Source organism: Adiantum capillus-veneris, chromosome 9, assembly GCF_014529385.1.
Source record: "Adiantum capillus-veneris isolate H3 chromosome 9, ASM1452938v2, whole genome shotgun sequence".
Classification (NCBI taxonomy): domain Eukaryota; kingdom Viridiplantae; phylum Streptophyta; class Polypodiopsida; order Polypodiales; family Pteridaceae; genus Adiantum; species Adiantum capillus-veneris.
In genome coordinates, this window is record NC_140939.1 from 126,420,426 (window position 1) to 126,439,303 (window position 18,878).

The 18,878-nt window shown below is 40.8% G+C and overlaps 2 protein-coding genes and 1 pseudogene across 2 annotated transcripts; 2 read left to right on the forward strand and 1 right to left on the reverse strand.

The window, feature by feature from the left end:
- The first annotated feature begins 3,612 nt into the window (after window positions 1–3,612).
- LOC147451146 (FHA domain-containing protein At4g14490-like) lies at window positions 3,613–4,399 on the forward strand. The gene has a single exon (XM_086520868.1). The coding sequence runs from the start codon at window positions 3,651–3,653 to the stop codon at window positions 4,287–4,289; it is 639 nt and encodes a 212-aa protein (XP_086376994.1). The 5' UTR covers window positions 3,613–3,650; the 3' UTR covers window positions 4,290–4,399.
- Window positions 4,334–7,302, forward strand: LOC147451147 (uncharacterized; annotated as a pseudogene).
- Window positions 7,303–9,974: 2,672 nt separating this feature from the next.
- Window positions 9,975–11,962, reverse strand: LOC147451148 (chalcone--flavanone isomerase-like). The gene is made up of 5 exons (XM_086520120.1): window positions 11,829–11,962; window positions 11,525–11,644; window positions 11,290–11,448; window positions 10,586–10,791; window positions 9,975–10,375 (listed from the first exon to the last, which is right to left on the reverse strand). Coding segments are annotated over exons 1-5 (645 nt in total). The 5' UTR covers window positions 11,830–11,962; the 3' UTR covers window positions 9,975–10,216.
- Between the last annotated feature and the right edge of the window lie 6,916 nt (window positions 11,963–18,878).

An 18,878-nucleotide genomic window follows, 5' to 3' on the forward strand; every position in this document is an offset into this window, starting at 1 on the left:
GTCATTTAAACATGGAAATCGTTTATCCCTCTTGAGAGTTTATGTTTGAATTGGACACTTCAAGAACCTTAGTCATTTAAGCATGAGAAGCACCTCAAGCTTGGGAAAGGTTCCCCCAAACACTTTAAGCACTTTAGCTAGCAAGCATGACAAGCACCTCATGCTTGAGTAGGATTCCCATCTCAAGGTCATCCCTAGCTTGCCTAAGGTCAAAGGACTTTTTAACACGAACCTTTGGAGGTCTTTAATGAAGCTCACCCTAAGGTCTTTTAAGCTCCATTAGATGCAAATTGCTCTTTGATAGACTACCTCCTTTTGGACCCCTATTGAGATGTAGCCATCTCTCCTCTTGGTCCCTTGCTTAGCTAAATCTAGAAGCACTTATTGCACATTGCTCTTTGGTAGACCGTCTCCTTTTGGACCCCTATTGAGATGCAACCATTTCTCCTTTTGGTCCCCTGTTGAGATAGGTCTAGAAGCACATATCTATATCCTAACTCTTGTTCCTCTTTTATCTTCCCCTATTAAATGATCAGTTAATATGAGAAAATCATTTGGTAAAGTTAGATATTATATCTTATGACAAATATTATCATCTTATTTAGTTGACTGGTTCGCACGGGTCCTCTTGGGAGTTATGACTTTTATCCTTATAAAAGGACGTCTAATCATTAGGTAAATTATCAAAATGTTATTTTTTAATTTCATAATGTATTTCCATGATTAACCTAATTTTTAGACTTGTGGGGTAATTTAATCAGCTATAAAATATTCTTGTGGTTTAATATCGTTCTTGTAACTCTTTTTACCTTAGTTTAGCCATAAGAATTCATGACTAATTTCTAAAAACTAACATGTGAGATTTTTAATTTAAAAAATAGTCAAAATTAGTAACTTCTCGACATAGTAATTTTCTATACGTAAGATACTTTTATCCCAACTTCCTTGTAGGGTCTCTACGCTCTACTAATTATCTTATAATTTTATGAGTCATTTTTCTATTTTTCTTTCTTGATTAAGTTCAAAAATGACTTATTTATGGCTTGATATTTATTATAGTAATTATCTCATAAAGATATATTTATATCAACTTCTAAGTGGATTTACTATTTATCCCTAGTAATTTTTAGAAAAAAACAAGGTTTTTAGACCAAGATAATTACTAAATCTAATTAACTAGTTATGAGCTTATTATCATGAGTTATTAACACTTAGATCTTTCTCTGCTAATTATCTTCCTAACTTTTCAATATGCTTGCTAATTATCTTGATTAATTTTTAGTAAAAAATAGGGTTTTTAGGTCAAGATCATTACTAAAACTAATTAACTAATTATGAGCTAACTATTAACATTTAGGTATTTCTTTGATAATTATCTTACTCAATTTTTAACATGGTTCTTAATTATCTTGATTAATTTTTAACCAAAAATAGAGTTTTTAGGCCAAGATAATTACTAATACTAATTAACTATTTATGAGCTAATTATCTTGGGTTATTAACACTTAGATCTTTCTTTGATAAATATCTCATTAACTTTTCAACATATCTACTAATTATCTTGATAATTTTCAACCAAAAATAGACTTTTTAGCCCAAGATAATTGCTAATACTAATTAATTATTTATGAGCTAATTATCTTGGATTATTAACATTTAGATCTTCCTCTTATGAATATTTCATCAACTTTTAAACATGTTTGCTAATTATCTTGATTAATTTTTAACCAAAAAAGGATTTTTAAACCAATATATTTACTAAATTAATTATCTAATTATGATCTATTTATCACGGGTTTTTAACATCATAATCTATGTCTGGTAATTATTTTATGAATTAATATACTATAATTTTTTTTTTCTATCAATTTTAAGCTTTAAAACATACAAATTTTGCTTGGTTAAATACTAAAATTATTTGGAAAATTATGATATAATTTCCACAACTTTTTATCATTATGCACCATCTTTAAAAATTAATTTGTAATTAACTAAGCTTAATTACTATAGATCTCCTTAATTAAGATAAAAACTAATCAATTTCAATCCTAATATAGGTCAATAATTAATTAGATTACTAATCATAATTAAAGACTAAGTAATCAAAAGTCTAATAATATATAAAAGATTAATTAGTAGTAGAAAAAGGTCTAAGCTTCTCTATTTCATAAGATAATTAGAAAATTTAGACATAAATTAATATCATTTACTAATTAATTGAGATTAACACTAATTACCTCGCTTAACCACTAGAGTTTTTGCTCTCTTAGTGATTTTCGTGAAGGATCTCTCTAAGCACAAGAACTCTTTGGCTAGGACTCTGAGTCTGAGAGAAATTGTGAAGCTTAAGGCCCTATTTATAGTCTTTCCTGGCCACATGGGCTGTGTTTGGCAACTCAAGTAGCCCCCCCAGCTCCAGCTAGCACTACATGATGCTAATTCTGTCTTTGGCAGGTTCATGATGGCCTCTCCTAGCACTTGCCCACTTTAATTTGCAACCCTGCTAATTTTCAAGCCCATTTCAGCTAACTACGAAAAATTCCAAAGGGAATAGTGGGGTCGGTTTACCAGAATGGAGTTCTGAAAATTCCTAGCTATAGTATTGTCGGACTTAAGATTCCAAAACTACCAACCTTTGCTATAATTGGACAAGTTATCATTGATTTTTCGGAATTACCCTCTTTGAATAGGCTTTGTACAATTTTCCTTAATTACAGCAGCTGAAAATCTTACAGAAAATTGCACGTTGTTGTGGGAATGGCACGTTTCCTCGTATTATTAGAAATGGAGAGGACTGTGCAAACTCCCCCATGCAAGGAGACTTGCATGTTTTTTTTTCCATGCATAAAAAGGGAACAACATCTAAAAGTGAACATATTTCAAATGATCCATATCATCTTTTTTTATAAATTCTAACCCTTCTTACGGTTCTTTTGTGAGATACACAGTTCAAAATTGACGCATCACGATCATAACGTCTATAAATGGTTCCAATCAAGAAACAAGAAAACTTGCTTCGATGAAAGATATCAAGCTCTCTCTCTCTCTCTCTCTCCCCCCCCCCCCCATTTTCTTCTCCACGGATGTGTACTCTTGTCGAAGCTTCAAATGACACAAGCACACTTATACAAATGACAAGAATGCATACAATAGAGCAAGATTGAATGAAATAATTAATACAATCTAAAAGCTAAGAACATATTTAGACTTATCAAAATTAGGACATGGAAATCACGGCGTTGTAAACACAAGACCATTTCAACTTAAGGTAATAGGATTTGTGGAAAGCAAAGCACAACCTCTCTCTCTCTCTCTCTCTCTCTCTAAGCTTTTCTCTTTTAGGTTCTTGTTACTTCGTTAGCATATAGCTAGACTCATAAATCTTGTAGCTCCTTCATCCGTGTGGTTGAAATTTTCAACGGTTGCATCCTTATTTTTACCATGTCGTAAGATATTTTAATCGTTGTCTCATACCCTCAGACTCACTTCAATTCAATACAAATGCGACTCATGAAGCACTCTAGTTTTTTTGAGCAGCAATAAATTTTAGGAAAAATAACTTAAGCCTTTTCATTTCCTCTTTGGAAAAGGAATTTTTCCAATTAACAATTATGTGATTTTCCCGCCCGAGCAATTTTGAACCGGCAACCATGACGAAGCCTTCCCTCTTCTTGAGCATCGAGCGAGGCCCCAAGTCCGGTTCTCGCGTCCACTGCAAGCCCGCTTCCATAGCCACTGTAGGGCGAGCTCGGGCCAATACCATACAAATTAGCAAAGACTTTGGCATTTCTCAGAAGCATGTCTGCTTGCAATGGCGCGACGATGCACAGAACGTCGGCTGGATGGCCATGGACATGGGATCCTCCAATGGAACAATCATCAATGATCAGCAAGCTGCACCTCATGAGTGGATCGCCCTGCAGAACGGAGATTTGATCAAAATTGGTGCCATAACCACAATCAGGGTTGAGATTGATGGAGTTTCAGATGACGATTTTCAGGTTGCTCCATCAAAGAGGAAGGAAAGATCCGCAAGGGCATGTGCTGCAGCAAAGAGCCATGTCAAGGCCATGCCAGAAGAAGATCCTGGCAAAGTTGTGTGCAAGCCCGAAATCGGAAGTAGTACCTCTGCGCCTGCAGATATCGACTTGAACATGACCGTGGAGCAATGGTTCCAGCATATGATGGAAGAAGGTCCCAAGTACCTGCACAAGGTTTCGGAAGCTATGATTCAGGATATCCTGCTTGAGTCAAAGCATTTTGATGAGTATGTGATGTCCCTTGGATGATGTAAGGGCCTTCCTCTTTCATACACAGTCTCTTGTACACAAGGATGGCATGCATAGGCTTGAATAGCACAGGGTACTTCAGAATTGAGAGGAATTTTGTTCCTGTTTTAGTTTGGCACTTCTTAATATTGCTGGTTCGGTATAATTGTCTCATTTGCCGTAGATAAGAATTTTGTCAGGACAGGCTGTGAATGTTGATATTGGGCATGTTGATCGCCTTGGATTTTTTCATGCCATTGATGGTCTTTATTTAGGGGCGGTCTTCTTTGCTTTTTGCCTATTTCCCTGCAATTTATGCACAAAGGCAGCACATGCGGCTCATGATAATTCACTGTGTATCATGGCATTGCTATGCTCATAACAATTAACATGATAAACCCCTGGTAGTGATTAGGCCTTGTGCAATTTATGCACAAAGGCAGCTCATGATAATTCAATGTGTATCAGGGCATTGCTATGCTAATAACATTTAACGTGATAAAGGCCTGGTAGTGATTAGGCTATGATCGTTTGAAGAAAGCTTCCTATGTAGGGCCACTTTCTAGGTAATAAATTTAGACAATGAAGATGTGACTTGCTTGTGAGTACCCAGCTTGCTATTCAAACAATGGCTCACTCGGCTCAGGGGTCTGCAAAGGTCTAACGTGCAAGTTAAGCTCTGAGTATAACTTTTCAGAGCCTTGTTGTGGCTGTGGTTACAACACATTTTTTTGTGAGCACTCAATTATGTTCTCTGCTGAGAAGCTTCATCATTTGCTTTGTTAAGGGGAATGCTCTAAACAATTATTGTAGGATTCTGTTCAACAGATCATGAGACTGGACATGCGATTGGAGCAGTTATATGCATACCTTATGAATCATTCAGATTGCATTATGCATTTCAAATTGTGGGGTTGATGATAAGAGTTGATGGCAATGAACTGTTGATTATCTTCAGTTTCTACTATCTGGGCGGACATTTTGAATATATTTAGGGCCGATGGAATCAATTATCTCATCAAGTTTATCTCGTTTGTGTATCTTTTGAATGCAATAGCCTTCCAGTACTTCAATAGAGGTATTATCTTTGATTCATTTTCTGTCAATGCGTATATTAACTTGACACTTTCTGGCCTCTAGCAGAATGTCCCTATGAGATTGGTGCAATGGTACTGATGTTAAATCTTGGACCTCAAACTTTAGATTTTATTGACTTCAGCTTTATTTTAGGAAGGGCATAACGATTATGTGTAACCTCTTCATAATGCTCCTCTCACCTTGTGCTTTTGAAGGATTTGAGTTGTAATCCTCTAGATAGGCTTCTCAGAGATTCTTAATGTCAGAGCCTTATGTTTCCCATAAATGTCCAAAAAGACACTGCCCTGCCTTTACACTGCATTACCTTGATTTGTAGCATTGACCTTGTGTCAATTTTTGGATGGAGGAAAGGCTATCATGTGAAGTACACCTACAATGCAAATTATAGGAGTGGAAGAAGAGAAATGTGCCTTGAATGTTTCACATCTGTTCTGCACTTGCCTCAAGAAAAGGGAGAGGGTGCACATGAAGTGGTGTATGTGTCTGTCTTGAGATATGGTGCACAGTATCAATGGTGAGACACCAAGATGCTTCATTGACAAATGAGGCCTTGTCACAAGACGGGCACCATGTGCCAATAGAAAAGAACACACTTTTAGCACTTCATTAACAATTGAATTGAGAGAGAGAGAGAGAGAGAGACGACACGCAACACGGAGTGGCGGAATTTCACCCCAGAGAGTATTGGCCCCAAACTTTGGCGTCCCTTTCGGTATTTCTTTATTTTGCATCAACACAGTACAAGCCGGTACTTGAGACTTTGCACCTTCGCCAGGAAGCATGCCAGAGAATGAGCCCTAACCTCATATTTTAGGCCCTTGGCCTAAAAAGCAATTACAGTGAAAAGCCTTCAAACTCAAAAGCATCTGGTCCAAAAGCAAGCCAAAAAGTTGCCAACGTAAATCACAGAAATCCGTACAATTGCCACGTCATTAGCCAACGCAAAACGCGGAAATCTGTACAGCTTGCCATGTCATCATGCCAACGCTATTTAGGAAATCTGCCATGTCATCAGTTTTTGCGTGAGCAGGGATCTTGCTTTATTCTAATCCTTTATGTCACTTGGGGCCCCATCGGCCGGGGTCCCCATTAGTTCTTTTGTTACTTGTTCTTCTTAGGGTTTAGGCCCCTCGGCCGGCATTTGTAAGTTGGCTCCATTCTTTAGGCTTTGACACATCAGCAGTTTGTTACAAGCCTTCTCTCCTTTTGAACATAGAGCAGGGCCCCAAGTCTGGGTTCTTGCATCCACTGCAACCCTGCTTCCATAGCCACTATAGGGTAAGCTCAGTCCTAACAAAGACACTGAAGCATGCCCCCTTGCAATGGTTCGATGATGCACAGCACGTTGGCTGGATGGCCATGGACATCGTATCCTCCAATGGAACAATCATCAACAATCAGCAAGCTGCAGTGGATCAGCCTGTAGAATGCATATTTGATCAAAATTGGTGCTGAAACCACAATCAGGGTTTAGATCAACAGAGGTTCTGATGACGATTTTGAGTATGTTTCACCAAAGATGAAGGAAAGATCCACGGGGATATGTGCTGCAGCAAAGAGCCATGGTAGAAGAAGATACTGGCAAAGTTGTGTCAATGTAGAGCAAGAGCAAGCCCAAATTCAGAAGTAGTACCTCTGCGCCTGTAGATATTGACTTGAACATGACGTGGAGCAATGGTTCCAGCATGTGATGGAGGAAGGTCCCAAGTACTTGTACAAGGTTCTAGAAGCTATGATTCAGGATATCCTGCTGGAGTCAAAGCATTTTGATGAGTATGTGATGTCCCTTGGATGATGTAAGGGCCATTCTCTTCCATATATAATCTCTCGTACACAAGGATGGCATGGCTAGGCTTGAATAAAAGAGCGATTACTTCAGAATTGAGAGGAATTCCATTCTGGTTTGGCATTTCTTATTACTGTTGGTTCTGGTAAATTTGTCTCATTCGCCATTTTGTCAGGATGGGCTGTGAATGTTGATGCTGGACATGTTGATCTTTTTGGATGTTTTCATGCCATCGATGGTTTTTATTTAGGAAAGCTGCCTTCTTTGCTTTTCCCTGCAATTTATGCACAAAGGTAGCACATGTGGCTCATGGTGATAGAGATACTATTTTAAAAACAGTTAACAGGATAAACACTTGGTAGCAACAAAGCTATCATCTTTGCTGAAAGGTTCTTCACTTCATACAGAGGTTTGCCCACTTGCTTGGAAAATAAATTCAAACAATGAAGATCAGACTTGCTTGTGAGTGGCTAGCTTGCAATTCAATCAATGGTGTATTCAGCTCAGGGGTCTGCGAAGGCCTTAAAATCATTTGCATGAAGGAGAAGGCCTTTAACAGTTGTTGCAGCATTTTGTTCAGCAGATTATGAGACTGGACCGCTTGCAGTTAAGCCCAAACCTTACGAATCATTTGTATTTTTGTGTCATGCATCATTGATGGCAATGGACTGTCGACCGTCTTCAGTTTCTACTAGCCAGGTGGACATTTTGGATCTATTGGGGCCGATGGAACCGATCATCTCGACAAGATTATCTTGTTTATGCATCGTTTGAATGCAGCAGCTTCTTGGTACTTCAAATGAAGTATTATCTTTCATTCATTTCCTGTCATAGTGCATTGTATACTTGGCACTTGCTGGCCTCTAGAAAGTGTCCCTATGAGATCGGTTGGGGTTAAATCTTGGAGCCCAAACTTTAGTAATGACTTCAGCTTTGCTTTATGAAGGGCATACCAAATACCTTCACTTTCCTTTCATGACCAAGGAGACTCACATGGCCTTGTAACATCTGGAATACCTTATTAGTAGCATTGACCTTGCAGCAATGACTAGATTGAGGAAAGACTCTGATGTCAATCACCAACAAATGCTTGTTGGCATCACAATCTGCGTAAACACCTACAATGCCAATGTTGAAACCTACGGCCAATCGGTTTACAGCCAACGAGGTAGAGATGGGAGATGCAAGAAATTTAGTCTAGTCCCATATACGTTCAAAGACTTCATGCTCGACTCAAAAGAGACAGGGCCACAAAGCTATTCGATTGCTTCCACAGGAGGCGACATGACGGTTGCTCTATAGATGCAGTTACCTTCACCTCCATCATGAATGTCTGTGGCAGTTGTACACCAGACATGCATTCATACAAGTCTATCTATCAAAAGCCCAAAAACTGCTCGACAACCCTCCTGTTTGATACATTCTCTCTTACAGGAAATTGGTTGAAATAAATGTTAGAATAGGGTAGGGCATTCGAAAAAGCTATCGGACTATTTTCACAGTAGGCAAAATGATGGTTGCTCCGACAATTTGTCATTCAAAATCTTCCTATCCAGAGGGGTTCTCGAATGCTATGGGGTCTTGGAAAACAATGTTGACGTTGATACTGGTTTGGTGTACAAACACCCACAGGTAGACCTCTTCTAATGTTGCGACCTGCAGTCATCATACACACACAGACACAGGCTATGAACTCTCTGGGTGGCAACATTGGAGGGTGGTAGAAAGGAGACCACAGCTTCATGGTACGATCCTAGACAGAAACAATTGTGTCCACGATAGAGAGGACTTGAAGCTGTGAGAATTGCTCCAATAGAGCTGCTGCTGCTGGCAATTGGCTGTATGAGCGCTGGTCGGTGCCATCCAGAGAAAGCCTCATTGCCACAGACTTATATGATTGTTTTCAAAGGAGGCAAAGTGATAGTTGGTCTGAAAGATGCAGTAACCTTCACCTGCATCAGGAAAGCCAAGTAACAGGCTGCTACAGGTGCGCATAATGAAAGCGACAATTAATTCTCATTTCAACAATTTAGTTGAGAAGAGCCAAAGCATGACATGCCAATTTTGCTGATAATAGGGATACGTGCAGAACTAGGACAGAGAAAACACTGGCTTTGGGTAAGCTTAGGAGCAAAGATGCCCTAACACCCACGGGCATACATTCAAGAGAATACACATCTCATCCATTCATCCACAGGAGGATACAATGTAAATCTCATCCTGAAAGGCACACACATCGAACCACAACAGCCTCATCGCAGAAGACATGCCATCACTCTCACAATACCGAAGGAGATCATGTATTGCTACTTGCTGCTCGCACATTGCACAACATGATACACTGCAGTTACCTTGTCGGTGTGGATATCTCCCCTTCAAGCTTTGAACAAACAATGCCGGGCTGACCAGTACCAATGAAGTGCAGCATGCTAGAAGACGATAAGCTACAGATGAGAAATATCCATACCCCTAGAGATAGAGCTCCAAATGCGGTTATCTTGTCCGTGTCCTGAACATTATGACAATTTCTACAACTCTAAATGCACCTTAAATGGTCCATGACAAAACAAAGAGCATTTTGTGATGAGTGCAATACAGTACAAGACTAACAGAGCCACCTCTCAAAGATGGAAGAGCTCATCTCCAGAGGATCATTACATGGTATAAACATCACATTCCAATGTGACAAAGTTGCACAAAATGACTACTGCAACACAAACCTGTCAACTTTATTAAATCACCACTCAGACAATGGTAGTCATGACTCATGGTGATCAAATCAAACAAGATTGAAGTCTCACGCTGAAGGTAGGAACTTAAGGGAAGAGAAATTCGAGAAAATTCATGTCACTGATTCAATGTTCTGCGCTGTATCTTCCACCTAGTACATGGGCAGCAGGCATGCTTTGCAAAAAGAAGATGCCCATATTGCCCTATCAATACATTGGTTAAGCAGTAAATATTAGTGCTGCTTGGTTATCCACTTTTCGAGGATAACCTATGGGTGTCTACCCTTTATGCCCTGCCCTCCTCTTACCTGGTGAGCAACAACCCAACTGATCAATCACAAACACCTTGACATGCGCTCTGCAAACGATAGCTTTGCCAAGGGAGACACTCCATCTTTGCCAATTATTGATGCAAGAAATGCACGGGCAAGCCACTTATCCTCGATGACTGCATCCGCATCTTCAGGAAAATCATCAGTCTTCATGAATGCGAGCTGCATACATGCAGAAAACACAAGAGCTTCATATCATCTCTCTCTCTCTCTCTCTCTCTCTCTCTCACACACACACACACACACACACACACATTTTTGCATCTTCTACAAAGGTTGAGGATATCATACCTGTGTTGGGAAACCCCACATGTGAGTTAAGCGATCATTCCAACGTGGAAAAAAAACCTGGAAGAGCATCATAAACTTTACCTTCAAAGCTTCTTCTGTGAAGGAGCATATGAGAGATGTTCTCGGAGGAAAATTTTCTGGCTTGAATATCTCCAAGAATTGTTTTGTAGATTCCTCCTTAATGCCGGGATTGGGAAGAAGACCCATGCGCTCGACCACCTTTTCGGAGTACTGTGGGCCAGTTAATGGAAGCAGAAATACAACTCTAACCAATTTCTCAAATGGTGCTGGGATAACAAGTGAGATCAAATAGTTAGAACTCTAAACACATATGTTTCAAGGTTAATCAAACTTCAACACCCATATGTGTTTGCCAATTGACACGTGGAAAAAACTATGGGCACACATACCATGGACACATAACGGACTTAGATCTCAATGATACGGTGCGATGCCAGACGTCTAAATATAAAAGAATTCAAACAAGACGCTAGTGGGCGTGGACTACACATGCACCATATGCACAAAATTTCTGGCATCCACATATAAAAGAATTCACACAAGACTCTGGTGAGCACTCTTCAAGCTCAAATGTGCATTTCACTAAGTTAATGTGCAAAAAACTGAACCAAACTCACTAAGTAGGCAGGCAAGAGACACACACTAAATGCACAACTAAAGAGAACACACCTCAAATCCCAAAAGCCGGAAAGACAAGAAAATGGACAGGCTACAAGGGCTACACAAAACACGAGAAGACCAGACATGCACCCCTAGAAAGGCACCTGCTAACACTTCCTCAAAGAGCAACTCGTTGTTGCAAAGCTCCTCGATAGATTTGCCATGAAGCTTTGGGGAGAGATGTGGGATAATGGCCTCATCTACATAAATTCCAATTGCTGTAAATTTAACAAGGTTGCCACTGATTTCAAGGCCCCTGAAACCTGCAAATGATCCAAGGTTTACCAAATTTTGTTAAGAAGGGGATTCTACACCCAGCTCATTTCAGAAAAACATTACCAGCGCCACCCAAGACCAGCTGCTTCGTGGATCCTAGCGCTGCCACAGAGGGAGCAAATTTGATCCCTTCAACCTCCAAAGCACCAAATTCCACTTGCTTATTCTCCACAGCATCAGTCACTATGAGGGAGTATAACAAAATCTGAGAATAAGTAGCTGTGTTTAGGCTCTCCTTAGCCTTTTTGCAAGGTAATATATGCAACTAGACGATGAAATGATGACAGAAGATTGAAAAAAAAGTACGACAGACGATAGTCAGCAAAACCAGAGTTCGGAGGAGCAGGAAAGACGCAAAAGCACTTACTTTTGGCGATGGCGTAGCTGAGAGCTGTCGGCAACAAACTGCAAATGGCGCGATTGAGAAGTAGGGAACCTACTGCGGTCTGCGCATGTTGTAGCACCACATAGACTATAAAAGTGCGACAAGGTGACCGCTCCGTGCGCTCGTGCTCTCTCTCTCTCTCTCTCTCTCACACAAGCGCGCACAAGGATTCCGTGTCCATGGGCATAATGCGATCGCTCTTAAAACATTTGTCATTCAGTATTTTGTTCCCTCCACCCTCCATGCCCAACATGACTTGGCTACGTGTCCAACTTTACAAAATTTCTTTGTTCACCTTCCACTCGCGTGACCAATTCTTTGTTGTTTTTGGCTTTTTAAAAGAAACCCTAGTGTTGAATTGGGTTAGGGGGACTTTCATAGTTTTCAGTGTATGATGGAGACTACTGTTTGCTTTGATCTACTGGGAGTTTTTTTTTTAAAATTCATTTACTAGCAAGATGCCCCAACAATCCCGAAAGCTTTTGGTCCTGTCTAAGGCCAAGCAACGATGTCGTGCGACAGAGACGAAGGAGGTTGAGCCTCTTGCTCTCACGAGCGCTCTGTTAAGGTAGCCTCAAGTAAGCCCCAGCCCTTACGAGAAAGATTCTCTCCTCTGCCACATCTCTATGACAGCAGAGAGAGAGAGAGAGAGAGAGAGAGAGAGAGAGAGAGAGAGAGAGCGGAGCAGCCTCTGCGTTGAGACCCTGCAAACATTGTGTATATGTGTGTGTGTGTGTGTGTGAGAGAGAGAGAGAGAGAGAGAGAGAGAGAGAGAGAGAGAGAGATGAAAAAGAAAGTAAGCACATGGCCTCTAGGTGACCGCCTCCCCGTCCCTCCTTTTTTCTTTGGTTTGTAAACCCTTCCTCTTTTCTTTACCATCATTTTATCAATTTTCTCCAACTGGTATCCCATACTTTTTATAATGCAGCTTAAAATTTTCAAAGAAGTAGAGGGCATCCACGTGTCACTCCCTGGTTCATTTCAAACAACATCTTACGAAACATCTAATCTAAAATGCAAAAGTAAAGGATAAGATTGTAAGAAATGACAGCCTTTTTAGAATGTAAAAGTGACAAGTCTTTTCAAATGTAAAGTCAAGAGACTTTCTATTCCACATAAAATAAATGTTGAAGTTTGATTGCACATAACAATAAAAAGGGGATAACTTCAGTGGAGGTTTTGTTACTTAATGAGAATTTACTTTTTGAAGATATAACAAATAAAGAAAATTTTTAGTGATTTTTTTTTGTTTAATGAAAATATAATCTTTGAAGATATATTTGGTTTTATCTTTTAAAGGGGTTTTTTTCAAGACCAATATTGATATATGTTAGAAATTTTGGAAGTATGTATTTCTTTCAAGAGCTTGAGAAAAAGAAAAAAGCTCGCTTAACGTTGACTTGGGGTTGTATCCTTTGAGGACATACATGACATGCAAATGCAAGGATCGTTATCCACATTATTGACCACTAGTTCGGTCGGTCGCCTTCGGTGGCCTCTCTCTTTCCCCATCTCTCCCTCTTTATCGCGTGCAAAGAGGCTACGGCCGGTTGCCTTCGGCGGCCTCTCTCTCTCTCTCTCCCTCTCTCCGTCTTTATCGTGTGCAAAGGGGCTTCTTTTAGTTTTGGACTTTAGCCTTCATGTCGCAGATTACGACACGTGTAAAGGGCTCCCCCTTCCACCATATTATGTTAGCAGATGTGTGTGTGTGTGTGTGTGTGTGAGAGAGAGAGAGAGAGAGAGAGAGAGAGAGAGAGAGAGCATCACATTGCATTTGTGCATATACATGTACATTTATGAGAGGGAGAGAGAGAAAGAAATATTTTACGTTGAGCTCACGCACTTTTCAAATTTTCAAGATATTATTTTTTGGCATTAGTGTATTTTTTAAAGGAAAGTTAAAGTTTTTCACCCGTAGAAAATGGATTAAATGCTCGACAAAGACCAACCCTCACATTAACACCCCAAATGGGTAGAGAGATTTCGTAGTTAATGGACCTTTTACCAATTCTTGGATATTTTGTTCTTTTCATTTTTAAGAGTTAACATGTGGGCCATGCTTAAAAATCTATAAATTCCTTAAATTTTGGCAGGCAAGGGTGTCAATCTAAAACAAATGAAAGATAACACCCCAAATGGGTAAAGAGATTTCCCAGTTGATGGACTTTTTATCAATTCTTGGATATTTTGTTCTTTTTATTTTTAAGAGTTAACATGTGGGTGTTACCATATACATGTGGTAGTGATGTGTGTGAACACACTAGGACCGCCGGGGCATTTTTTCCCTCTTTAGGAGGTTTTTTCCCTCGTGCATTGTATATACGCCCATCACTCTAGGGCTATCTATCTTTCCATAGCACACTAAGGAATACACTCTCTATTGTGTACCTTGAGCTTCCTTCGTCTTCTCCAAGCTGTGTGTGTTTCTCTGCAACCCTAATTCCAACAATTGGTATCAGAGCAGGTCACGTCCTCCCGGGCTTAGTCGCCAGCTGCTCCAGCACACGCCTGCTCACTTTCTCCGATTTCAGTGAGCTTTGGCAAGCGTTCGCAGGTCGACAAATATTTTGGGAGAGCTCAAAGAGCTAGGTCTGCTCAGAATTTTGATTTGGGCTCATTTCGGCCTCCGTTTCCACTACGGGCAGTACTGCACAGGTTATTTCGTCATTTTGTGCAGATTTTCTGTCAGTGCCGTTTTCTGCATAACAGGTGCCTTATAGTCTTCTACGGTTTGTGCTATATAGCACAAGTTGTTCCCGCTCCATTTCTCCTATTTTCGGGCAGTTTTCACATCAGGTGCAGCATTTACCATGGCTGACAACAACAACACAGATGTGTTCAAGATGTTTGCTGCTGAGGACAGGTTGGATGGGGACAACTACCCTATGTGGGCTTATATGATGCAACACGTTCTTGTGTCAAAAGGTGTCTGGAACATTGTGCAGGGCATTGATGTACGTCCTGGTTCTGAAGATGTAGGCGATATTGAGGATGTTGCAGGTCTTGCTGCAAGGATTGCAGCTGTTAGAGTTGTTTTGCCTACAGCAAAACAAGCTCGTTGGGATGTTAAGGATGCGCAGGCTCATGGATTGATTGCGTTGTCTGTGAAGCGCACCATTATTCCTCACATCCGTTCAGCAAAATCTGCAAAACAGGCTTGGGATATTCTAGCAGGTCTTTATGCAAGCCGCAATGAGGCTAAAATTGCTTTGCTGCGTAAAGAGCTAGAGTCGAAGATTATGCATGAGGAAGATGATATGGACACTTTCCTTGCTAGTGTCAAGGATATCAATGAGCAACTCATTTCTGCAGGTGAAGTCATTTCTGACAGTTCCCTTGTGCAGACTGTTTTTGATGCCTTACCAGATTCCTACCAGACTTTTGCTAGTACTTGGAGACTGATGACCCAAGGAAATCCTGAAGTTGTCAAGTTTGATGCATTATGCACATTGCTGTTGCAAGAGTCACTTTCTAGAAAAAACAGGACTAGGCAGCGTGCAGTTGAACAGGCTTTTATTGCTTCTCAAAGAAAGGGTGGTAACAGTAATGCAGCCACTTCTTATGGTTCTGTTGCGAGTGGCAAAAATTCTGTTCCTAATGCTTCTGCTGGCAGCACTTCGTCTGGCAATTCTGGTGATAAGGGCAAAAAGAAGATGCGTTGCCATTATTGTAAAGCCAATGATCACTTGATCAAGTCGTGTCCTAAGTTGAAGGCCAAAGAGGCTAAGAAGAAAGAGGGTGGTTCCACTGCAAATGCTGGTTCCACTACAAATGCAGCCATTGTTGAGTCTTCTGTGAAAGGAGATTGTGATGCTGATGTTGATGCAGAATGGGCTTTTAGCACAGAGTGCACTTACAATCCTGCTGTCCATGATGCATGCTTGTCAGTTGCTGCAGATTCACATGTGTGGTATTTCGACAGTGGTGCTACAAAGCACATTACCTCACATCGTGAATTGTTTACCTCTCTCGAGTCTGTCCCTCATGGGAATTCAGTCACTTGTGCCAACAACGCCTCTTATCCAGTTCAGGGAGTTGGAAAGATTGTGCTCACTGCTGCTAATGGCAGTTCCTTCACACTTGTTGATGCACTTTATGTACCTGTGATCAAGAAGAATCTATTGTCTGTATCCGCACTTGCTAGACTTGGACTTGTAGTCAAATTTGTGGATGACAGATGTACAGTTCATGATCTCAGTTTTGGTGATGAAATTGTTGCATCTGGGCTTTTGTGCCGTGGGCTGTATAAGCTCACTTTGTATGACAAGTGTGGACAAAATTTTGCAAATGCTGTTGCAGATTCAAGGGCTATTTCAGATGCAAAACTTTGGCATGCACGTTTTGGTCATCTGAATTTTGCCAGTTTGCTGCGTTTGCAGAAATCTGATATGGTTGCTTCTTTGCCGCCTCTTGAAGCACCTATCAAACATGTTTGTGAAGGCTGTATTCTGGGTAGAATGCAGCGTTCTATGTTTCCAAAGGATGGTTCAGTTAGGGCCACATGCAGGTTGCCGCTTGTGCATAGTGACGTTTGTGGGCCCATGCAAACTCCGTCCTTGGGCAATTACCTGTACTTCGTGACTTTCATTGATGATTACTCCAGGCATGCGTGGGTATTTCCGCTTAAAGCGAAGTCCGAAGTTTTTATGTGCTTCAAACAATTTTTGGCTATGGCTGAAAATGTCTCAAAATGTACTATGGGCACCCTCCGTTCCGATCGAGGGGGGGAGTATATGTCTCATGAATTTAATGCATTTCTGGCTAGTCGTGGGATAAAACACCAATGTACAGTGCCTTATACACCTCAGCAAAATGGTGTTGCTGAGAGGAAAAACAGGTCACTAACGGAAATGGCACGATGTATGGTCAAAAGTCAAGCTTTGCCGCATTCTTTTTGGCTTGAGGCCATCATGTGTGCCACTTATGTACTTAACAGGTGTCCTACGAAAGCTTTGCAGTCTATTACTCCATATGAAGCATGGCATGATAGAAAACCTTCTATTGAGCACATGCGTGTTTTTGGCTGTTTGGCATATGCTTTGGTGCCACAAGTGCAGCGCAGAAAATTGGATGATAAGGCTGTCAAATGTATTTTTGTTGGTTATAGTGCTGAAAGCAAAGGTTACAGGTTGTATCATCCGCAAACAAAACGTATTTTGGTTTCACGGGATGTAGTGTTTGTGGAAGATTCTGTTCAACCCTTGCTGTCATGTACTAGAGACAGTAATGTAAGCTCACAGGACATTTATGACACTTTGTTGCCTCTTTTCAGTGGTGGAAATACGAATGTAAGTTCCAATGAGGCAAATGTACAGCCTATGGGGGTTTCTGAAAATGTTTTAGAACAGCCTATTACTGATGCAGATGTACATGATGTACTTGATGAGGAAAGGGCTGAAAATGAGCAGGCTAGAGGTATGCCAAAATGGCTGGTGCACACTTTGCGTGACAGTAAATTGGATGCACCTTTATCTAGTCGTACTCGTTCAGGCTCTCGCCATGCATCTTATGCATCAGATTGTTATGCTTTGGCTGTGTCTAGTTTACATGATGTTGAGGAGCCTCTGTCTTTTGATGAAGCACAGAATTCAGAAAATTGGATTGCTGCCATGAAATCAGAATATGATGCACTTATAGAGAATGACACATGGACTTTATGTGATTTGCCTCCTGGCAAAAAGGCCATTGGTACCAAGTGGGTTTACAAGTTGAAACGCAAGCCGGATGGTGAGATCGATCGCCATAAGGCTCGACTTGTTGCAAAGGGTTATGCACAACAAAAAGGCATAGATTATGAAGAGACTTTTGCTCCCACTTGTCGTATGACTACTGTGCGTTTTCTATGTGCATTGGCAGCTCATTTTGGTTGGGATGTACATCAATCAGACATTGTTACTGCTTTCTTGAATGGTGACATATTTGAGGAAGTTTATGTAACGCAGCCTCGCGGTTTTGTCATAAAAGGACAAGAGGACAAAGTGTGCAAATGTAAGAAGGCTTTGTATGGGTTGAAGCAATCTCCTCGTGCTTGGTATGAGAAAGCTGACACTCATTTGGTTAAACGAGGCTTTCGTAACAGTCCAACAGAAAGCACATTGTATGTAAAGCGTGAGGATGATGTATTTCTCATTGTGGTTCTTTATGTTGATGATTTGCTGATCACTGGACCAAATGAGAGACATATTGCTGAATTTAAGGCTGATTTGAATGCTACTTTCAAGATGAAAGATTTGGGGCTGTTGCATCATTACTTGGGTATACAGTTTAAGCAGTGTGATGGTGGTATTGCCTTGTGTCAGAAAAGTTACATAGAGACATTGCTATGTAAGTTTGGACTTGAGGATTGCAAACCTATTGCCACTCCCATGGAAACAGGTTTGAAGTTGAGTCTACATGATGCTGGCGATCCTGCTGATGTCACTCTTTACCAAACTGCTGTTGGCTGCCTCATTTATGTATGCAACACGAGGCCAGATACTCAGTTTGCAGTCTCGCAGGTCAGCAGATTTATGCATAGCCCATGGTCTAAGCATTGGCAGGCTGTCAAGAGGATTTTCCGCTACCTTAGTGGCACTTTACATCTTGGCTTGTTTTATCCCAAGGGGGGATCATTGCCGCCAGACTTACATGCTTTTTCGGACTCAGATTGGGCTGGTTGTTTTGACACGCGAGTGTCCACAAGTGGTTTTTGTTTCATGCTTGGCAGTTCATGTATATCATGGTTGAGCAAGAAGCAACCTACTGTGGCCACTTCGAGTTGTGAGGCTGAGTACAGGGCAGTCTTCACAGCTACGGTTGAGTGTGTATGGCTCAGACGCCTTATGGCTGACTTGGGTGTTGGACAGGACACTGCCAACACTATCTACACTGACAGTCAGAGCGCATTGGCAGTTGCGAGGAACCCAGTTTTTCATGCTCGCACAAAGCACATTGAGGTGCATTACCACTATGTCAGGGAGAGGCTCTCAGCAGGAGAGATCAGCTTGGCTTATGTGCCAACACAGGACAACCTTGCAGATCTTTTCACAAAGG